The sequence below is a fragment of the Portunus trituberculatus genome, chromosome 41, assembly GCF_017591435.1.
Source record: "Portunus trituberculatus isolate SZX2019 chromosome 41, ASM1759143v1, whole genome shotgun sequence".
In the NCBI taxonomy this organism is placed as follows: Eukaryota; Metazoa; Arthropoda; class Malacostraca; order Decapoda; family Portunidae; genus Portunus; species Portunus trituberculatus.
In genome coordinates this window covers 37,100,894-37,125,538 of record NC_059295.1, presented here as the reverse complement: position 1 = coordinate 37,125,538, position 24,645 = coordinate 37,100,894, and the positions used below count along the sequence as shown (strand labels likewise).

The following is a 24,645-nucleotide window of genomic DNA, read 5'->3' as shown; positions in this document are numbered from 1 at the left end:
GTCTATCCTTCAAATTTGGTAGCTCCATTTCTTTTAGTCTGTCTTCCTAGGGAAGGTCCTTTATTTCCGGAACCATTTTTGTGGCTATCCTTTGGATTCTTTCTAGTTTACTGATGTCCATTTGCATGTGTGGTGACCACACCACTGCTGTATATTCAAGTCTAGGTCTTATTATTGTGGTTATGATCTTTTTCATCATATTCTTGTCCACGTAATTAAATGCCACCCTGATATTTGTTAGTGTTTTATATTTTAAAACAAATAACCTATTTATGTGCTTTTCTGGGATCAGGGTGTCGTATATAATCACTCTCAGGTACTTCTCTTCCTTTTTCATCATAACCTCTTCTCCCATTTTGTACTCCCACGTACACTTATTTACCTAGTTGTGCTTACCTAGTATTACTTACCTAGTTGTATATTACAGGGTTCGAGCAGGGCTCATAGTGACCTGTCTCCATATCTACGTTTATCCAATTTTTCCTGAAATTTGTTCACACTTTCTGCTGCTACAATCTTTTCACTCAATCCATTCCAGATATCCACCATCCATGTGGAGAACTGAACTTCATAATGTTCCTCAGACACTGACTTTCCATGATCTTCTTGGAATGTCCTCATGTTCGTCTATCTCCATCCTCCATCAGTGATACTAGGTCTTGTCATTCTATCTTTTCCATATGGTTTAATAACTTGTACACACATGTGTGTGTGTGTGTGTGTGTGTGTGTGTGTGTGTGTGTGTGTGTGTGTGTGTGTAATTCACCTTCACCTCGGTTGCCTGCTGGTCATCCAGCCAGTCTTCCCCATTACGGAGCGAGCTCAGAGCTCATAGACCGATCTTCAGATAGGACTGAGACTGCATCACACACAACACACACTGGGAAAGCGAGGCCACAACCCTTCGAGTTACATCCCGTACCTATTTACTGCTAGGTGAACAGGGGCCACACATTAAGAGGCTTGCCCATTTGCCTCGCCACTTCCCGGGACTTGAAGCCGGCCCTCTCGAGTGTAAGTTGAGCGTGCTAACCACTACATTAGTGTGTGTGTGTGTGTGTGTGTGTGTGTGTGTGCGTGTGTATTCACCTAGTTGTATTCACCTAGTTGTAATTTTACAGGGCCTGGGTATCATACTTGTGTGGCCCCGTCTCCATATCTACACACATCCAACTTTCCTTTAAAACTATGCACATTCCTCGCTGACACCACCTCCTCACTCAAACCATTCCACACCTCCACACATCTTTGTGGGAAACTATATTTCTTCACATCCTTCAAGCATATTCCCTTGGCTATCTTTTTACTATGCGATCTCGTAGTTCTATTTAAGTTTTCCTCTCTCAACATCATTTGCTCATTATCCACTTCATCCAGTCCGTTCAACAGTTTATAAACCTGTATTAAATCTCCTCTTTCTCTTCTTTGTTCCAAGGTAAGCAAATTCATTTCTTTTAATCTCTCCTCATAGGTCATTTCTGCCAATTCCGGAACCATTTTTGTTGCCATTCTCTGCAATCTCTCCAACTTCCTTATATGCTTCTTTTATAAGGGGACCAAACCACTCCAGCATATTCCAATCTTGGTCTAATTACCGTACTAATTAATTTCTTCATCATATCTTTATCCATATAATGGAAGGCTAATCCAATATTTTTATCAAATTATACGTTTCTCCAAACATCTTATCAATATGAGCCTCAAACTGCCCATGGTCTTGTATTATCACTCCCAAATCCTTTTCCTTTTCCACCTTTTTCAACACTACTTCTTCACCCATCTTATATGACCCTCTTGGCCGTCTTCCACTCTTCCCCATCTCCATCACATGACTTTTGCTCAGATTAAATTCCATTTGCCACCTCTTGCTCCACTCCCAAATCTTATCCAGATCTGCCTGTAAAATTTCACAATCTTCTTCACTCTTCACACACCTACACAACTTCGCATCATCCGCAAACAAATTAATATAACTGTTTACTCCTCTGGCATGTCATTAATATATACAAGGAAAAGTATTGGTGCCAGCACTGAGCCTTGTGGGACTCCACTCTCCACCACCAACCAGTCCGACTTTGCATCCCTTATTACCGTTCTCATCTCCTCCATCTCAAGTAGTTTTCCATCCACTTTAACACTTTTCCTTTCAGTCCTCCATAAATCTCTAATTTCCATAGCAGTCTCATGTGAGGTACCTTGTCAAAAGCTTTCTTTAAATCCAAATATACACAGTCCATCCATCCTCTCTCTCTTGTATTTTGTCAACCACTCTTGAATAAAAGCTCAGTAGATTTGTTACACATGACCTCCCTTTCCTAAAGCCAAATTGATGATCCGATAATAACTTATGATCCTCCAGGAACCGTATCCAATATTTCTTTATCACCCTCTCACAAATCTTACCGACCACACTTGTTAGAGACACAGGTCTATAGTTAAGAGGCTCTTCCTTACTGCCTCCCTTATAAATGGGCACCACTTCAGCTCTTTCCACTCTACTGGTACTTCCCTGTTTCTAATGAGCACCTTATAATATCATATAATGGATCAATCAATTCTTCTCTACACTCCTTCAATAATTTTCCTGAAACTTCATCTGGTCCCATCGCTTTATCATCTTTAAGTTCCTCCAACATTTTATATAACTCCTTTTAGGTATCTTAATGTCATCCATGTGCACATTTCCTTGTACATTCTGAGGCTTTACAAACATTGTTTCTTTAGTAAATACTTGCTGAAACCTATTATTTAGCAATTCCGCTATATTCTTAGGGTCATCTACTATCCCTTGCTCTCCTTTTAATCTTTCAATGGACTCTCTCTTTTAAGTTTACCATTTATGAACCTGTAAAACAATTTTGGATGTTCCTTACTCTTGTCTACAATATCTTTTCAAATTTTCTTTCTTCCTCCTCCTTACCCTCACATACTCATTTCTCGCCACTCTATAATTCTCCTTATTTAGTATATTCCTGCTCTTTTTCCATCTTTTCCAAGCCACATCTCTCTTTTCCTTAGCCTTAACACAAGTTGCATTAAACCAATCCTTTCTTCCTTCCTCTCTCGGTTTATACTTTGGTACAAATTTCATAACTCCTTCTTTATAATATTTCATAAAAATCTCATATTTTTTTTGCACTTCTCTGCTTTGTAACATCTCCTCCCAATCTAATTTTCTGAAATAATTTTTCAAACTTTCTGTGTCCATCTTTCTATAATTCAATCTACCACTCCTGTATGTCTCGTCTTTCCTTCGCTGTGTTGTTGCTATCTGCATTTCCATAACCACATGATCACTCTTTCCCAAAGGACATTTGTATTGTATATCTCCACATAGGTACACTTCTCTTGTTAACACCAAATCCAGTCATCATCTCCTCTATATCTAGTATTTTCCTTCACCCTCTGTTCCATCATATTTTCCATCATTAGATTAAGAAATCTCTCTCCCCATGCTTCCTCTCCAACACCACTTACTAGATTTTCCCAATCCACCTCCTTACAATTAAAATCTCCTACTAGTATCACCTTTCTTTTTCCAGATAATACACTTTCCAAACTCTGTAAAGTATCCTTGATCATATTGTCGTATTCCCTTAATGTCCAAGAATTTGTTTTAGGAGGTACATAGGTCACCATGATTATTAATTCTTTTCCATCACTTTTTATCCTTATGCTTATCACTTCTGTTGTTCTTCCCATACCAAACCTTATCCACATTTATTTATTTCTTCGTCATAATCATAACTCCTCCTCCACCTTTACTCTCTATCCTTTCTCCATATATTATATTTATTATCCAAATTTATCTTTGTTTTTCATGCAATTTTGTCTCAGTCAAACACACTATATCAGGCTTCTCCACCATCATATAGTCTTGCAATTCCAATCTACTTGACAGTATCCCATCTATATTAGTATACATTACGGTCCACCCACTGCTCCTCTAGGGGTTCCTCCGCATTCCTTCTTTCCACATACCACTTTCTGACTCTCTCTCCTATAACTCTCCAAAAACTTTCTCTTTCCTCCTCAGACCGCTCATCATTTTTCCTTCTCGCCTCTTCCACCAATTCCTTATATCTTCTCTCTTCCTCATTTCTATTCTTTCTCACAAACACCTCTTTACAACCTTCTCTCTCTTAACTTTGATGTTCTATATAGGATATCCTCCGCAGATTGTTGTGACTTCAGTACTACTTTAATCGGTCTGCTCACTCCTCCTTATACGGACCCAGTCTATGGATCTCTTCCACTTCTTCTTGTAGGTCTTTTTTCATCATCATTTAGATTTTTGAACAGATCTCTTACTGTTTTAATTCTTCCTTAATTCTCTTAGGCTTATATGTTATATTTTGTTCTTTCATCCCAAATATTAACACACTTCTTCTTTTCTGCTATTTCCTTATCAATGTTTCCTTATTCTTCATTACATTAACCAGTTCCTTGGACCTTTCTTTTTTGTCTTCCTTCAACTGATCTTTAATTATTTCTTGTAATCCAACCATCTCTGCTTCCCTCGACTCAGTCCATTGTGTTTTCTTCAGTTCCCATTCCTTTCAAACCTTTCATTCTGCTCACTAATCATTTCCTTAAAGTCATCTTTCTCCTTTACTACTCTCTCCATTTTCTCCTCCAACCGTCTCTTGTATTTTTCAACCTCCACTCTCAAGTGTGCATTCTCATCCACCAATCGTTTTTCATTTTCCTCCAGTCTCTTAACTCTTTCCTTCAAAGCCTTGGAATTCTCTATCCTGCTCCTCCTCACTCCTCTGAACTTTTAATTCCTTCACCAACTCCTCAAATCTCTTCTCCAACATTACCAATCTACCTTGCATTGTTGCCCTGTTGAAGATGGACTCATGCTTTGACTGGCCACTTTCGGCTTTGCTCCCTGGGCCTCATCAACATATTTTGAATTTGGTAATTTATTTCTTACCGGTCTATCCATTTTTTTTACTCTTCCTGGGAGCATGTGGGTGTGTGGTCACTGGGGGCCAGGCCTGGTAGCTACGTGTGTGTGGTGGGATGCGTTGGCGGCTGCTATGGCTGGCCTTTGTGTGGTTCCCGCTCTGTCGTTTGGAGTGTGGAGGTTCTCACACCTCCGATCACTCCCATGTACACGCCACCAGGCTACGTTCACTCTGTACACTCGTTCACTCGCTCTGGTTGCCCCTCACTACCAATAACGATTCTCACTCATTGCTTAGCGTGTGGAGTGAGTTAGATGCCACTCTCTCATGGAGCACGTCCGCTCTGTGTGTGTGTGTGTGTATTTACCTAATTGTATTTACCTAATTGTAACATACGGGAAAAGAGCTATGCTCGTACTGTCCCGTCTCCATATCTACTAATGTCCAGCTTTTTCTTAAAATCATGAATATTCCTTGCGTTGACCACTTCCACGTCTAAACTATTCCATGCTTCCACCCTTCTATGAGGAAGCTATATTTTTCACATCTCTCCTATAAGTGGCCATTTTAGTTTTTCCCATGCCCTCTCGACATTCTTTCATTCCACATACACAGATCTTCCCTATCCATTTTTCCATGCCAATCATCACTCTGTATATTGCTATCAGGTCTCCCTTTCTCTTCTGTTTTCCAGGGTCGGAAGTTGCATTCTGTTCAGTCTGTCTTCATAAGTCAAATCTCTTAAGTCAGGCACCATTTTTGTTGCAGCCCTCTGTACTTTCTCTAGTTTCCTTATGTGTTTCTTTAAGTTCGAGCCCACTGTATTGTTGCATATTCAAGCCTCGGTCTTATCATTGCAGTAATTATTTTCTTCATCATTTCTTCATCTAAATATATGAACGCCACTCTTATGTTCCTCAATAAGTTCAATACTTCTCCAATTATTTTGTTTATATGTCTCTCTGGCGATAGGTCATTGGTAATTGTCACCCCAAGGTCTTTTCTTCATGACTGGTTTTATGTCTTCATTTCCTATCTTGTACATACTCCTGATTCTTCTTTCACTCTTGCCAAACTCTAATTTCTTGCATTTTGTCGTGTTGAACTCCATTTGCCATGTACAGCTCCATTTCCATATTCTGTCCAAGTCTTCCTGGAGTAGTTCGCAATCTTTGTCACATCTCACTTTTCTTAACAATTTTGCATCGTCTGCAAATAGGCTCACATAACTGGACACCCCATCCACCATGTCATTTATGTAGACCGCGAACATTACTGGTGCCAACACTGATCCCTGTGGAACTCCACTCTCCACCAAGCCCCATTCTGATGGTCTGTCCTTAATTATTGTTCTCATTTCTCTTCCTACCAAAAGTCTTCCATCCATTTTAGTAAACTGCCATGCACTCCTCCTACCATTTCAAGTTTCCAGATCAGTCTCGGTGTGGTACCTTATCAAAGGCCTTTTTTAAATCCAGATATATTCCATCAGCCCAACCATCTCTTTCCTGTATTACATCTATCACCCTTGAATAGTAACATATCAGGTTTGTCGTGCATGAACGCCCTTTTCTAAAACCAAATTGACACTCACAAAGTATGTCATTTTCTCCAAGAAGTCTGTCCATCTATTCTTCACCACCCTCTCACACATCTTAGCTACCACACTTGTAAGTGACACTGGTCTATAGTTCAATGGGTCTCTCTTGTTACCTGATTTATAAATTGGGACAATGTTAGCTCTTTTCCAGTCTTGGGGCACTACACCTTCCCTTAATGAGGCATCAATTACTTCACAAACTTTTTCTGCCAGTTGCTCCTGCATTCTCTTAAAATCCATCCTGATACCCCATCAGGTCCCACAGCTTTTCTCACTTCTAAACTCCCCATCATATTCTTGATCTCCTCCACAGTTACTTGAAACTCCTTCATAATCCCTTTCTGTTCCATTACCAGTGGTTTGTCAAAAGCAGTCTCCTTTGTGAATACCTTCCAAAGCATCCATTCATAGCCTCTGCCATTTCCTGGGATCCTCACTGCATACTCCATTTACTTCTAAACTTTCAATACTTTCTCTATTTTTGATGTTGTTGTTCACATGTCTGTAAAAAGCCTTGGTTGGTCTTTACATTTATCAATTATATCCTTTTCTTGTTTCTTTCTTTCTTCTCTTCTAATCAACACATATTCATTTCTTGCTCTTTTGTAACTTTCCCACTGCTTAATCCGTCTTTTCCTTCTCCACCTCTTCCATACATCCTCTTTTCTTGTTCTAGCCTTTTCACATCTATCGTTAAACCAGTCCTGCTTTCCAACTTCTCTATGTTGTCTTATTGGTACAAATTTTTTCTCACCTTCTTTGTATATTTTTATAAATGTGTGTGTGTGTGTGTGTGTGTGTGTGTGTGTGTGTGTGTGTGTGTGTTTTGTTGTTTGTGTGTCCCATCTGTCCATCTCCATATCTATGCAAATCCAACATTTCTTTGAACTTATTGATTGTTCTTGCTTCAGCGACTCTTATCTAAACGGTTCCACACCTCTTCACATCTTTATGGAAAGCTGAACTTCTTGATATCTCTACTGCAGTTGTCCTTTCTTAATTTCTTTCCATGTCCTCTTGTGTCACTGTTGTCCCAGATTAGTAAGTCTCCTCTATCTAATTTGTCCTGTCCATTCATTGCTCTGTACATTGCTATTAGATCTCCTTCCCTTCTCTGTTCTAAGGTTGTAAGACCTAGTATTAGTAGCCTTTCTTCATATGACCACTCACTTAAACTTTAGGGAAGCATTGTTGCTGCCCTCTCTATTGTCTCTAGTTCCTTTATGTGTTTCTTTTTGTTCGGTGACCATAATGTAGCTGCTTATTCTAATTTTAGGCATATTAGAGTCGTTAGCAGTTTTCTTTATCATATCTTTGTGTATATATGTGAATGCTATCTTTGTATTTCTCAAAAGTTCATAGGCATTTCCTGTAATTCTGTTTATGTGCTTTTTGGTGACAAGTTGTTCACAATGGTTACTTCTTGGTCTTTTCTTCAGACTTCTTAATTTTTTCATTCCCCATTGAATAAACTCCCTTTGGTTATCCACAATGGTTACTCCTAGGTCTTTTCCGACTTATTAATTTCTTCATTCCCCATTGAGTAAACTCCCCTTGGCCTTCTATTGCTCACTCCAAATTCTGATATGCTGCACTTTTTTGTATTAAATTGTTTCCCATTTGAGTGACCATTTCATTGTTTTATCCAAGTCTTGTTGTAGTACTTTACAATCTTCTTTTCTATTCACCCTTCTCATAAATTTAGTATCATTGAAAACAGACTGACTGTGTGTGAATTTACCTAGTTGTATTGTACAGGGTTTGAGCTGGGCTCGTAGTGTCCTGTCTCCATGTCTCCATTTATCCAATTTTTCCTTAAAGTTATGCACATTATGTGCTGTAACAACTTCATTATTCAATACATTCCACTTCACCATTCTAGGTGGAAAACTCTATTTTCCAATATCCTTCACACACTGCCTCATCCTGATCTCCTTTATATGTCCTCTTGTCCTTCTATCTTCTTCTGTCACCAGCACCAGGTCTTCCTTGTCTATCTTTTCAATGCCATTGACTATCTTGTACACTGTTATGAGGTCTATTTGTTCTCTTCTATCTTGTAAGGTTGGTAGTCCCATTTCCTTCAGCTGTTCTTCATATGTGTGCGCGCGCACGCATGTATTTACCTAGTATTTACCTAGTTGTAGTTTTACAGGGCCTGGGCTTTATGCTCGTGTGGCCCCGTCTCCATATCTACACTTATCCAATCTTACTTTAAAAGTGTGCACACTCGTTGCAGACACTACTTCTTCATCTAAACTGTTCCACGTCTCAATACATCTCTGCGGGAAACTGTATTTTTTAATATCTCTCAGACATCTTCCCTTTCTCAGCTTTTTACTATGCGATCTTGTGCTTCGGATGTCATATTCTTCTCTCAGGATCAGTTTCTCATTATCCACTTGGTCCATTCCGTTGATCAATTTATAGACTTGTATCAGGTCTCCTCTCTCCTTCTTTGTTCCAAGGTTGGTAGATCCATAGCCTTTAGTCTCTCCTCATATGTCATCCCTTCAAGTTCTGGGACCATTCTTGTAGCCATTTTTGTAGCCTCTCCAATTTCCTTATGTGTTTCTTTTTATGAGGGGTCCACACTACTCCTGCATATTCCAATCTGGGTCTTATTATAGTATTTATCAATTTCTTCATCATTTCTTTGTCCATGTAGTGAAATGCTACTCCAATATTCCTCAGCAAATTATATGTTTCTCTAAAAATTCTATCAATATGGCTTACTGGTTGATTGTTTTCTTCCATCGTCACTCCTAAGTCCTTTTCCTTTTGACTTTCTCCAGTTCTACTCCATCTCCCATCTTATAGATTCCCACAGGTCATCTTTCACTCTTTCCCATTTCCATGACATGGCTTTTGTTCACATTGAATTCCATTTCCACTTCTTACTCCATTCCCAGATCTTATTTAGGTCTTCTTGCAGTATTTCACAATCCTCCTTTTGCTTTATAACTCTGCACAGTTTCGTATCATCCGCAAACAAATTTATGTAGCTGTTCACTCCTTCTGGCATGTCGTTAATATAAATGAGGAAAAGTATTGGTGCCAATACTGACCCCTGTGGCACTCCGCTTTCTACTGCTCTCCACTTTGACTTCATATCTTTAACTACCGTCCTTATTTCTCTCCCCCTCAAATAATTTTCTATCCATCTCAATGTGCTTCCTTTTAAGCCACCCTTCTCCTCTAACTTCCACAGTAATCTTGCATGTGGCACTTTGTCAAACGCCTTTTTTAAATCCAAATAGATGCAGTCAACCCATCCTCTCTCTCTTGTACTCTATCAACTATTCTAGAATAGAAACTCAATAAATTAGTTACACAAGACCGTCCTTTTCTAAAACCAAATTGGCTATTTGATATTAATTTGTTGTCTTCAAGGAACTCGATCCATTGTTTCTTTATTATTCTTTCACACATCTTGCATATTACACTAGTTAGTGATACCGGTCTGTAATTTAAAGGTTCTTCTTTCCTTCCGCTCTTATATATGGGAACCACCTCAGCTCTTTTCCATTCTACTGGCACTGTTCCATTTTCTATTGAGCATTTTATGATGTTGTATATAGGACTTGCTAGTTCTTCCTACATTCTTTCAGTATTCTGCCTGAGACTTCATCTGGTCCCATTGCCTTCTCTTCATCCAGTTCCTTCATTAACTCTTTTATTTCAAGCTTGGTTACTTTAATCTCTTTCATATAGATTGTCTCTCTATTACCCTGTGGCCTCTCAAATTTGGATTCTTTAGTAAAGACCTCCTGAATTTTTATTTAATAGTTCTGCCATACTTTTGGGTCTTCCACCATCCCGTTCTCTCCTTTTAACCTTTCTATTGTTTCTTTTGCCTAATTTTTCCATTTATGAATCTATAGAACAATTTTGGTTGCTCCTTACATTTTTCGACAATATCTTTTCAAGTTCTTTTCCTCTTCCTTCCTCACCTTAACATATTCATTTTCGCTGCCTTGAAGTTTTCCTTGTTTGTTGGATTTCTATTTCTCCTCCACCTTTTCCATGCTCCATCTCTTTTCTCCTTTGCCCTAGCACACCTTGCATTAAACCAATCTTTCTTTCCTTCTTCTTTTGGTCTATATTTTGGGACATATTCCTGACTCCTGTTTTGTATATTTCCAAAAATAAGTTATATTTGTCTTGCATTGTCTCTGAGTTTTCCATCTCCTCCCAGTCTACGTTTTAAAATAGTTCTTGAGATTCTCAATATCAGCCTTTCTGTAATTTAATCGGTCTCCTTTGTATGAATCGTCTCTATCTTCCTTTCCTTCTTCTATATCTATTTCTAATATTGCATGGTCACTCTTTCCCAATGGGCACTTATATCTTATATCGTCATTCATTTGTATACCCTTGTAAAAACCCTTGTGAAAAACTAGGTCCAATCTATCATTAGGTTCAAGAATCTTTCTCCCCAGGTTTCCTCTGAATCTTGTGCATTCCTTTACTCTCTGGTCCATCATATTCTTTATATTCTTGATCATTATGATTGTTTCTCTTTTTATTAAAAATCTTTCATTATGTGTGTGTGTGTGTGTATTTACCTAATTGTATTTACCTAATTGTAACATACGGAAAAGAGCTATGCTCGTGTTGTCCCGTCTCCATATCTATTAATGTCCAGCTTTTCTTAAAATCATGAATATTCCTTGCGTTGACCACTTCCACGTCTAAACTATTCCATGCTTCCACCCTTCTATGAGGAAGCTATATTTTTCACATCTCTCCTATAAGTGGCCATTTTAGTTTTTCCCATGCCCTCTCGACATTCTTCCATTCCACATACACAGATCTTCCCTATCCATTTTTCCATGCCAATCATCACTCTGTATATTGCTATCAGGTCTCCCCTTTCTCTTCTGTTTTCCAGGGTTGGAAGTTGCATTCTTTTCAGTCTGTCTTCATAAGTCAAATCTCTTAAGTCAGGCACCATTTTCGTTGCAGCCCTCTGTACTTTCTCTAGTTTCCTTATGTGTTTCTTTAAGTTCGGAGCCCACTGTATTGTTGCATATTCAAGCCTCGGTCTTATCATTGCAGTAATTATTTTCTTCATCATTTCTTCATCTAGATATCTGAACGCCACTCTTATGTTCCTCAATAAGTTCAATACTTCTCCAATTATTTTGTTTATATGTCTCTCTGGCGATAGGTCATTGGTAATTGTCACCCCAAGGTCTTTTCTTCATGACTGGTTTTATGTCTTCATTTCCTATCTTGTACATACTCCTGATTCTTCTTTCACTCTTGCCAAACTCTATTTTCTTGCATTTTGTCGTGTTGAACTCCATTTGCCATGTACAGCTCCATTTCCATATTCTGTCCAAGTCTTCCTGGAGTAGTTCGCAATCTTTGTCACATCTCACTTTTCTTAACAATTTTGCATCGTCTGCAAATAGGCTCACATAACTGGACACCCCATCCACCATGTCATTTATGTAGACTGCGAACATTACTGGTGCCAACACTGATCCCTGTGGAACTCCACTCTCCACCAATCCCCATTCTGATGGTCTGTCCTTAATTATTGTTCTCATTTCTCTTCCTACCAAAAGTCTTCCATCCATTTTAGTAAACTGCCATGCACTCCTCCTACCATTTCAAGTTTCCAGATCAGTCTCTGGTGTGGTACCTTATCAAAGGCCTTTTTTAAATCCAGATATATTCCATCAGCCCAACCATCTCTTTCCTGTATTACATCTATCACCCTCGAATAGTAACATATCAGGTTTGTCGTGCATGAACGCCCTTTCCTAAAACCAAATTGACACTCACAAAGTATGTCATTTTCTCCAAGAAGTCTGTCCATCTAGTCTTCACCACCCTCTCACACATCTTAGCTACCACACTTGTAAGTGACACTGGTCTATAGTTCAATGGGTCTCTCTTGTTACCTGATTTATAGATTGGGACAATGTTAGCTCTTTTCCAGTCTTGGGGCACTACGCCTTCCCTTAATGAGGCATCAATTACTTCACAAACTTTTTCTGCCAATTGCTCCTGCATTCTCTTAAAATCCATCCTGATACCCCATCAGGTCCCACAGCTTTTCTCACTTCTAAACTCCCCATCATGTTCTTGATCTCCTCCACCGTTACTTGAAACTCCTTCATAATCCCTTTCTGTTCCATTACCAGTGGTTTGTCAAAAGCAGTCTCCTTTGTGAATACCTTCCGAAAGCATCCATTCATAGCCTCTGCCATTTCCTGGGATCTTCACTGTATACTCCATTTACTTCTAAACTTTCAATACTTTCTCTATTTTTGATGTTGTTGTTCACATGTCTGTAAAAAAGCCTTGGTTGGTCTTTACATTTATCAATTATATCCTTTTCTTGTTTCTTTCTTTCTTCTCTTCTAATCAACACATATTCATTTCTTGCTCTTTTGTAACTTTCCACTGCTTAATCCGTCTTTTCCTTCTCCACCTCTTCCATGCATCCTCTTTTCTTGTTCTAGCCTTTTCACATCTATCGTTAAACCAGTCCTGCTTTCCAACTTCTCTATGTTGTCTTATTGGTACAAATTTTTCTCACCTTCTTTGTATATTTTTATAAATTCCTTCCACTTTTCATTTGCTCCTTAGCACTCTTGAATTTCATCCAATTTGTCTCTTGAAAGAATTTCTTTAGGTTTCCAAAATCTGTCTTGGCATAATTCCATCTTCCCACTTTATATTCTTCATTTCTTCTAGATTTCTCTTCGTCTATCACCTTGAACTCCAAAACTGCATGATCACTCTTTGCTAAAGGGCACTCCACCCTCATCTCCTCAATGACCATTGGCTCTGTACTAAAGACCAAGTCCAGTCTTGACGATGCTCCCTCTCCTCCAAACCTAGTATCTTCTTTGACCCACTGAGTTAACACATTTTCCATTGCCAGTGTCAATAGTGTATTTCCCCATGTTGTCTCTGATCCTTCCATTGACCAGTCCTCCCAACACACCTCTTTACAATTAAAATCTCCCATCATTATAGTTCGTTCACAGCCACCCAACATTTCTTCCAGACATGTTCCTGTATCACTTATCATTTCTTCATATTCCTGTACTGACCATGCATTTGTCTTAGGTGGTACGTACACCACTATGTAGTGCCTCTTTTTCCTTCATTAGTTTCTGCTCTGATCTTTAGCACTTCTGCCTTTCCCATACCTTTTTCACTTGATCCACCTTTATATCTTTTTAACCAGCAACATCACTCCTCCTCCCATCTTACCTACTCTATTTCTTTTCCAAACGTTATATTTCCTTCTCCAACCTTCATCAGGTCTTCTCCCTCTCTCAGTTTTGTTTCAGTAAGACCCACAATATCTGGGTTCTTGTCCCTCAAGTAATCGTTGAGTTCTAAAATCCCGATATCACTCCATTTATGTTGGAATACATTACATTTCGCTCATATGTAAGTTTCTTTAGTCCTTTCTTGCTGTACTTTTCTGGGTTATGAACCACTTCCTCAGTCTCATATCCAAGATTCTCCAGAAAAACTCTTTCTTCTCTTCTTCTGTCCTCTCTTCATTTTTTCAAAGCCTCCTTTCTCAACTCATTTAACATTTCTCTTTCCTTTTCACCGAGATCTCTTCTCAACCAAATCTTCCTTGTTGTTTCCTGCTGGGCTAGCCTCCATGACTTCTCCACCAATTCATCTACATCCTTTTGTGACTTAAGTTTGATTCTTATTGGCCTCATACCTTCTCTTGTGAACTTTCCAATTCTATGGAAGTCCTCTATTTCTTGTACTAGGTCTTTTCCTCCTCTTGCACCACATTAATGATATTATTTATCACCTTTTTATGTTTTCTCTCTCTCCATTTTACTCGGTGTCTTATCCTCCTCCACACCAAATATCACCACACATCTCTTTTTGTCTACAGTTTCCCTCACCAATGTCTCATTTGACTTAATAACCTTCACCACTTTCTCAGCTATCTTCTCTTCTATGATCTGTTGATCTATAATTTCAGCAAGGCCCAAAGTTTTCTCCCTGACTCTTTGATTTCCTTTTCCAGACTTGCAACTTTGTAATTTACCTCCTTTCTTTCCACTTCCTGACTTTTTTCCATTCAGCCTGCTTCTCCATCACTTTTCCTAGAGATTCTCCACATTTTCGCAATTCACTTTAATTAGCTTAACTTCCTCTTTCAGTGCTGCATTTTCCTTCTTCATATCGGCACAGTCTCTCTTTACATTGTCATAACTCGTTTCCAGGCCCTCATACTTTTCAAACAGTTTTCAATTTTACCTTCTAACTCCAGAATTTTCTTCACATAAGCGCTCTTCTCCATTATTCCTTGAAACCCTGTGAAGTCTGATTCCTCTTTCGAGTTCACGGCCGCCATGTTGCGCAGACGTAAACAAACCAGCTGATGGCTCAAACGCAGGCTACAGTTTATATTTACCTTCACTGGACATTATTTTGCTAATCAACAGTTAACATGACTATATGGAGACGGGACAAACATTACCAGCTCCTTTCCCACCTTGGTTACTCTTAGGTAACTGTAGAATTATAGATGATTGCTCTGGAGCTCAGCGACCACCTCCGCCATCGACGATGTCCCGTGTGTGTGTGTGTGTGTGTGTGTCTCCACCCGGCCAATCGAACCCGGTCATCTGGCTTTAAAGCCAGCACTCTAACCACTGAGCTACTGTGTGTGTGTGTGTGTGTGTGTGTGTGTGTGTGTGTGTGTGTATTTACCTAGTTGTACGTATTTACCTAGTTGTATTGTACAGGGTTTGAGTGGGGCTCATAGTGTCCTGTCTCCATATCTCCATTTATCTAATTTTTCCTTAAAGTTATGCACATTATGTGCTGTAACAACTTCATTATCCAAAGCATTCCACTTTCCACCATTCTGTGTGGAAAACTGTATTTTTCAATTTCCTTTACACATTGCCTCATCCTGATCTTTTCATGTCCTCTTGTCCTTCCATCTTCTTCTGTCAAAAGCACCAGGTCTTCTTTGTTTATCTTTTCAATGCTATTGACTATCTTGTACATTATTATTAGATCCTCACGTTCTCTTTTATCTTGTAAGGTTGGCAGTCCCATTTCCTTCAGTCGTTCTTTATATGTTAGGTCCTTTAATTCCGGCACCATCTTTGTAGCAATATTCTATATCCTTTCCAATTTTCTTATGTGTGTGTGTGTGTGTGTGTGTGTGTGTGTGTGTGTGTGTGTGTGTGTGTGTGTGTGTGTGTATTCACCTAGTTGTATTCACCTAGTTGTAATTTTACAGGGCCTGGGTATCATACTCGTGTGGCCCCGTCTCCATATCTACACACATCCAACTTTCCTTTAAAACTATGCACACTCATCGCTGACACCACCTCCTCACTCAAACTATTCCACACCTCCACACATCTCTGTGGGAAACTATATTTCTTCACATCCTTCAAGCATATTCCTTGGCTATCTTTTACTATGCGATCTTGTAGTTCTATTTAAATTTTCCTCTCTCAACATCATTTGTTCATTATCCACTTCATCCAAACCATTCAACAGTTTATAAACTTGTATTAAATCTCCTCTTTCTCTTCTTTGTTCCAAGGTAAGCAAATTAATTTCTTTTAATCTCTCCTCATAGGTCATTTCTGCCAATTCCCGTACCATTTTTGTTGCCATTCTCTGCAATCTCTCCAACTTCCTTATATGCTTCTTTTTATAAGGGGACCAAACCACTCCAGCATATTCCAATCTTGGTCTAATTACCATACTAATTAATTTCTTCATCATATCTTTATCCATATAATGAAAGGCTAATCCAATATTTCTAATCAAATTATATATATCTCCAAACATCTTGTCAATATGAGCCTCAAACTGTCCATGGTCTTGTATTATCACTCCCAAATCCTTTTCCTTTTCCACCTTTTTCAACACTACTCCTTCACCCATCTTGTATGATCCTCTTGGCCATCTTCCACTCTTCCCCATCTCCATTACATGACTTTTGCTCAGATTAAATTCCATCTCCCACCTCTTGCTCCACTCCCAAATCATATCCAGATCTGCCTGTAAAATTTCACAATCTTCTTCACTCTTCACATACGTACACAACTTCGCATCATCCGCAAACAAATTAATATAACTGTTTACTCCCTCTGGCATATCATTAATATAGACAAGGAAAAGTATTGGTGCAAGCACTGAACCCTGTGGGACTCCACTCTCCACCACCAACCAGTCCGACTTGCATCCATTATTACCTTTCTCATCTCCCTCCATCTCAAGTAGTTTTCCATCCACTTTAACACTTTTCCCTTCAGTCCTCCATAAATCTCTAATATCCATAGCAGTCTCATGTGCGGTACCTTGTCAAAATTTTTTTAAAAATCCAAATATACACAGTCCATCCATCCCTCTCTCTCTTGTATTTTGTCAATCACTCTTGAATAAAAGCTCGGTGGATTTGTTACACATGACCTCCCTTTCTTAAAGCCAAATTGATGATCCAATAATAACTTATGATCCTCCAGGAACCATATCCAATATTTCTTTATCACCCTCTCACAAATCTTACCGACCACACTTGTTAAAGACACAGGTCTATAGTTAAGAGGCTCTTCTTTACTGCCTCCCTTATAAATGGGCACCACTTCAGCTCTTTTCCACTCTACTGGTTCTTCCCCGGTTTCTAATGAGCACCTTACAATATCATATAATGGATCTATCAATTCTTCTCTACATTCCTTCAATAATTTGCCTGAAACTTCATCTGGTCCCATCGCTTTATCATCTTTAAGTTCCTCCAACATTTTATATAACTCCTTTTTAGGTATCTTAATGTCATCCATGTGCACATTTCCTTCTACATTCTGAGGCTTTACAAACATTGTTTTTTTAGTAAATACTTGTTGAAACCTATTATTTAGCAATTCTGCTATATTCTTAGGGTCATCTACTATCCCTTGCTCTCCTTTTTAATCTTTCAATGGACTCTCTCTTTTTAAGTTTACCATTTATGAACCTGTAAAACAATTTTGGATGTTCCTTACTCTTGTCTACAATATCTTTTTCAAATTTTCTTTCTTCCTCCCTCCTTACCTTCACATACTCATTTCTTGCCACTCTATAATTCTCCTTATTTAGTATATTCCTGCTCCTTTTCCATCTTTTCCAAGCCACATCTCTCTTTTCTTTAGCCTTAGCACAAGTTGCATTAAACCAATCCTTTCTTCCTTCCTCTCTCGGTTTATACTTTGGTACAAATTTCATAACTCCTTCTTTATAATATTTCATGAAAATTTTTTTGCACTTCTCTGCTTTGTAACATCTCCTCCCAATCTAATGTTCTGAAATAGTTTTTCAAATTTTCTGTGTCCATCTTTCTATAATTCAATCTACCACTCCTGTATGTCTCATCTCTCCTTCGCTGTGTTATTGCCATCTGCATTTCCATAACCATATGATCACTCTTCCCCAATGGACATTTATATTGTATATCCCCACATAGGTACACTTCTCGTGTTAACACCAAATCCAGTCTAGCCGGTTCATTATCTCCTCTATATCTAGTATTTTCTTTCACTCTATGTTCCATCATATTTTCCATCATTAGATCAAGGAATCTCTCTCCCATGCTTCCTCTCCAACACCACTTACTAGATTTTCCCAATCCACTTCTTTACAATTAAAATCTCCTACTAGTATCACCTTTCTTTTTTCAGTTAATACACTTTCCAAACTGCAAAGTATCCTTGATCATATTGTCGTATTCCCTTAATGTCCAAGAATTTGTTTTAGGAGGTACATAGGTCACCATGATTATTAATTCTTTTCCATCACTTTTTAACCTTATGCTTATCACTTCTGCATTGTTCATCCCATACCAAACTTTATCCACATTTATCTCCTTCTTTGTCATAATCATAACTCCTCCTCCACCTTTACCCTCTCTATCCTTTCTCCATATATTATATTTATTATCCAAATTTACCTTTGTTTTTTCATGAAATTTTGTCTCAGTCAAACACACTATATCAGGCTTCTCCACCATCATATAGTCTTGCAATTCCAATCTACTTGACAGTATCCCATCTATATTAGTATACATTACGGTCCACCCACTGCTCCCTCTAGGGGTTCCTCCGCATTCCTTTATTCCACATACATCATTTTTCCTTCTCGCCTCTTCCACCAATTCCTTATATCTTCTCCTCTCTTCCTCATTTCTATTTTTTCTTACGTACACCTCTTTACAACCTTCTACCTCTCTTAATTTTGATGTTCTATATAAAATGTCCTCCGCAGATTATTGTGACTTCAGTACTACTTTAATCGGTCTCCTTACTCCCTCCTTATACGGACCCAGTCTATGGATCTCCTGCACTTCTTCTTGTAGGTCTTTTTTTTTTTCCTCATCATTTAGATTTTTGAAAAGATCTCTTACTGTTTTTAATTCTTCTTTAATTCTCTTAGGCTTATATGTTATATTTTGTTCTTTCATCCCAAATATTAATACACTCTTCTTCTTTTCTGCTATTTCTCTTATCAATGTTTCCACATTCTTTACTCTCCTCATAATTTTATTATCATCCGGAAACATGTTCATATAACTATCAATTCCTACTGGCATATCATTAACATAAATCAAAAACATGATGGGACCCAGCACTGACACTTGTGGAACTCCACTGGTTACTTTCTTCCACTCGGACTTCCTTCCTCTCACCACTGTTCTCATTTCTCTTCCCATTAAGTAATTTTCCATCCATTTTGCTAGTTTATCATTTACTCCTCCAGTCATCTTTAGTTTCCACATCAGTCTATTGTGTGGTACTTTATCAAAGGCCTTTCTCAAGTCCAGGTAGATAGCATCCATCCATCCCTCTCTATGTTGTAGTATGTCAGTCACTCTTGAATAAAAACATAATAAATTGGATACACACGATCTTCCTTTTCTGAAACCAAACTGCCTTTCACTCAGAATGTTTTCACTTTCTAGATACTCACTCCACTTAGCTTTAATTACTTCTTCACATACCTTGCACAATATACTAGTCAACGATACTGGTCTATAATTTAGTGGTTCCATTCTACTACCATTCTTATATATAGGCACAATGTCAGCTCTTTCCACTCTTTCGGGACTAATCCTGTTCGTATGGAGGTTTCCACAATATCAAATACGGGGTTCAAAAATTGATCCTTACATTCATTTAGCAACCTCCCAGATATGCCATCAGGCCCCATTGATTTATTAATATCCAGATTGCTTATAATTTTCCTTACATCTTCCTTAGTAACCATGATGTCCTGCATTTGCTTTATTTCCGTAGGCCTTCCTCCCATAAAATGCTCCTCCTTTGTAAACACTTTGCAAAAGTTGTCGTTCAAAATTTCAGCTATATCTCCAGCATCTTCATATACTTCTTCCCCGATTTTTACCTTTTCTATTGCCTCCCTTTTATTTAGTTTTCCATTTATGAATTTGTAAAACATTTTTGGGTCATTATCACAGTTTTCCACCACCCTCTGTTCATATTCCTTCTGTGCTGTTCTCCTTACTTCAACATATCTATTCCTTGCTGTTTTGTAACCTTCCCTTGATAATACATCACTGTTTTTCTTAAGTTTCTTCCATGCCTTTTCTTTGTTCTGTTTTGCTTCTTCACAATTCCTATTAAACCACTGTTTATTATTTAAAGCCCTCTTTCTGTAATATGGCACAAACTTTTTCACAGCAGAGTTATACAAATCCATGAATTTATCGTACTTCAATTGCATATCTCTTTCCTGGTATACCACGGACCAGTCAATTTCATTAAAGAACTCCCCTATATGGTTATAATTTACCCTAGTATAATTTAATTTTTCCTCCCTGTGTTCCACAATCTTATTCGTGCTTAATTCTGTATCCAGCTCAAAGCTTAAGACATCATGATTGCTTTTCCCCAAGGGACATTCATGTTCAATTTCCTCTTTTAGAGAGATTCCCCTGGTAAATACCAAATCCAACCTTGCTGCAACATCTTGTCCCCTGCACCTTGTTGGTGATCTCACCCACTGTGTCATCAAGTTATTTGTTGCTACCTTTAACAATTCTTCTGCCCACTCACCGCCATTCACCATTCGTAGTCTTCCCACACTATTTCTTTGTGTGTGTGTGTGTGTGTGTGTGTGTGTGTGTGTGTGTGTGTGTGTGTGTGTGTGTGTGTGTGTGTGTGTGTATTTACCTAGTTGTGACATGTGGGAGAGGAGCTATTAAGCTTATACTGTCCTGTCTCCATTACTGTTTTTATGCAACTTTTAGGTATTTGCCATGTTCAAGAAACAAGTGATGGTCATGTCTCCATATGTCCTATCGTTAAATTTCACTTCAAATTAATAGACAACATGGCACACACTTTTCTTTTCAGGCTCATTCCAGATTTAATTGCACTTATATGTATCTCTCTCTCTCTCTCTCTCTCTCTCTCTCTCTCTCTCTCTCTCTCTCTCTCTCTCTCTCTCTCTCTCTCTCTCTCTCTCTCTCTCTCTCTCTCTCTCTCTCTCTCTCTCTCTCTCTCTCTCTCTCTCTCTCTCTCTCTCTCTCTCTCTCTCTCTCTCTCTCTCTCTCTCTCTCTCTCTCTCTCTATATATCTCTCTCTTTTTTCTCTCTTTTTATCATTGGCCTCAATTTTATGTTCTTATTCATATCTTGCATCCACAGAAAGGATGGGTTCTTCGCTCCCTGTCAGTTGGGAACAAGGGTGGACTAAAACTACAAGTGGAAGAGATGAAGTGGGAAATGGTGAGAGAGAGAGAGAGAGAGAGAGAGAGAGAGAGAGAGAGAGAGAGAGAGAGAGAGAGCCCTACTATGCATCATTGCATATGCTTGGAATCCATGGAGTTTATTGAGAAATAAAAATTTAGGTAACAATACATAGTATTATAAGATTAAACTGTTTAGGATGTGACTATAAGATATTTATTGAAGTCTTAACTTCCTCTAGTAAGATTTTTATTATTTCTCAAGGAAGTGATCACAACAAAAGTCCTTTGTCACACTGCTCCATACTACATCCTCACTAGCCTAGGTCTTCTTATTGCACTTCTATAGATTTCTTTTAATAATTTAGATTTTCTCTGACTTTAAAATCTTTAACAAGATTGCTAATATCCTTATAACTGTAAAAAGGTTTGCAGAATAATAATATACTACTTATAGAATTAAAGAAATAATATTGATTACTTGAGATTAATAGATATAAAATAAAGCCTTAAATTTTTAGACTCTAATGATACCCAATAACAAACCATACAGCATTGCTGAAGAATTTAGTATATAGAATGAAGATCATCACCTGAAGTATCATAGTCTGAATGATAATTGATAATTGATCTTAATCTTGACAGGCAGAAATGGAGAAAGCTTTAAGAGCCAAAGATGTACAAATTGCTCGTCTTCAGGGAGACATATTTACTACTGAGCTTGAAAAGGTGAGACATACTGAGGTTAACATAATGGAATGCTCTTCATGTGACCTATTTTCTCTGCTGTCCAGAAGTAGGTGAATAAAGTCATCATTATCATCTTTTTCAGGTGAGATTAGAGGAGCAGCTGAAGGAAGTGACAACACACTCAGAACATTGGCATGAGTTAATTGAAGAGCAGCGACATTCACACCAGAAGGCGCAATCTGACTCTGTCCACACCAACATAGAGACACAGGTACAGTTTCATATATATATACAGTGGTACCTCGACATACGATTTTAATTCATTCCATGACAATCGTTGTATATAAAAAATATCATATATCAAATAAATTTTTCCCATAGAAATATAATTAATTTGTTCTTGTGATATGAATTTACCCCCCGCCAAAAAAAAAAAAATAAATAAATAAAAATAACGCGTTAAATACCAACCAAATATAGATTTAATATAAGATAAATACAATATTTGAGGCATGTAGAATACAAGGGGCTCAAGTGACAAAATAAAAAAGTGGAGAAAAACGCAGTTAAAGTTTGGCAATATTCAGAATGTCGTAACTTTTTTTAAATGAGATAGAAAGCTCTAGTTTGTTTTATTCGAAAGGTCTATCATTTGACTTTTAATTTCATGTAAAAAATTAAACATTACAACTACACATTCTGAATGTTGCCACATTAACTGCGTTTTTCTCCTTTTTTTTTTTTTTACATATTCGTGTTTTTAATACTCAAACATGTCCCAATTCACTTTGAAATGTTCTTAAATTCATAAAATATTATTGTATGAATGTGTATGTGTATGTGTATGTGTATATATGTATGTGTATTAATGTGTTTGTGTGTCTATATGTGTGTATGAATGTGTATGTGTGAATAAGTGTGCGTATGTATGTGTATGACTTGTATGTTGTACACATTCAAGTATTGCAAAAAAAAAAAAAGTAGCAGGGAACACAAATTAATATTCCGCGAGGCGAGGGTATGAGGAAGACTGGCCAACATGCCGTGACGTCACACCAATGTCGCGCGCTCACTGGCTGGCGGATGGCTACGTCACAGTCCCGTGACTGACAGCGCACTGCCCATTGGGTGTGGGAGGAAGTGGCTCTTTAGCCATCTCTCTGGTCTCTTGTGCGTACCATTCAGCCTGAGGGCCTGATACGGGGAATACCACCCTTCATATTATGGGATTTTCGACCACTTTGCGAGCGGCTACCGGGCTCAAACATTCTTTCCCTGGATAGAGGAGGGTTTGAGGAAGACAATGCTGTACAAAAGTGCATTTCTCAAAATGTGGCGCTTGAGCCCCTTGTATTCTATACACCTCATTTATGGTATGCACGATATAAATTAACCCTTAAACTGCGGCGATCGCTTATATAATCAAGCCTCTCGAGTACTGTGACGTGACGATCGCTTATGTAATCATGAATTTTCGCGGGGAATGTTTTTAATTTTCGTAGCGTGTTTCCCTTCAGACCTGCTCTTGTGACTCCTCCCCACTTAGTGTTGCCATCATGAGGGCTCCAGATACTATAACAAGGGCCTCACTTGAGTTTTTATGGAAAAGTAGGAGACACCTGGCAACTCCTCTTGACTCGTCGGGTAGAATCCAGTCTTGAGTATCATAGAAAACGTAGAAAACTTTATAGGGGAGACCAAATTATGCTATAGTTTATTACTTCTATCTCAATCAAGAGATTATTGTTATTATATCAGCTTCTTACGGCATAGGGTCAACAATCCTAGTAGCATTTTGAGCTGTGGTATTGTACAGAGGACTTGTGTCATGCAGGACACACAGAAATACACACACACACACACACACACACACACACACACACACACACACACACACACACAATCATTTCAAGAAGTATTTCAAGAACAGTTAAAAGAAAGAGATGAAAATATGACAAGCAAAATGATAGGAGTCCTCAAGAAAAAAGAAAATTTAGTAAGAGAAATTGCGGAAAAAAAGAAGAGTGTAATTATTTTTGGACTGAAAGAAAAATTTTTTAAATATAGACCAAGAGGGGAAAAAGACGAAATGAAATCAGTAAAAGACCTACTAAAACATCTGAATGACGAGGATAGACAGAACTTAGAAGAGGAAGTAGAAGAAATCCATAGAATGGGACCATATCATTGCCTCATTTAACTTTGTTTCCACCAGGCATACAATATCTGGTTCTTCTTTCTTTATGTAATCTCTTAATTCTAATTTACTAGATAAAATCCCATCTATGTTTGTATACATCATTTTTAATCTCTTGTTCTTATCATTTTAGTTAAATGCTATTCTTTTCTCTTCTTTCTCATATACCATTTCCTTATCCTGAATAATTCTAAAAAAATGCCTTCTCCTCCTCTGACCTTTCATTATTTTTCTCTTGCTTCTGACCAGTTCATTGTGTCTCTTCCTTTCCTCCTCGTTTCTAAATATATATTGCAACCTTCTGTTTCTCTGAGTTTCGTTTTTCTATATATTACTAAAATCACAAGCAGCAGCAGAAGTACTATATAGAAAAACGAAACTCAGAGAAACAGAAGGTTGCAAAGATATATATATAAAGAAAAATAGAAACGAGGAGGAAAGGAAGAGACACAATGAACTGGTGGCAGAAGCAAGAGAAAAAAATAATGAAAGGTCAGAGGAGGAGAAGAAGGCATTTTTTTGGAGAATTA

General features: G+C 38.1%; 1 protein-coding gene across 2 annotated transcripts in view; it reads left to right on the top strand.

Moving 5' to 3' along the window:
* The window catches only part of LOC123517121 (ankycorbin-like), a 52,525-nt gene that overhangs the window by 8,343 nt on the left and 19,537 nt on the right, over window positions 1–24,645 (top strand). For both annotated transcript variants that reach the window (XM_045277039.1, XM_045277038.1), the window contains 3 exons: window positions 21,188–21,268; window positions 21,874–21,957; window positions 22,061–22,189. In XM_045277039.1, the coding sequence (XP_045132974.1) occupies window positions 21,188–21,268; window positions 21,874–21,957; window positions 22,061–22,189 (294 nt within the window). The remainder of the gene's footprint in view (window positions 1–21,187; window positions 21,269–21,873; window positions 21,958–22,060; window positions 22,190–24,645) is intronic.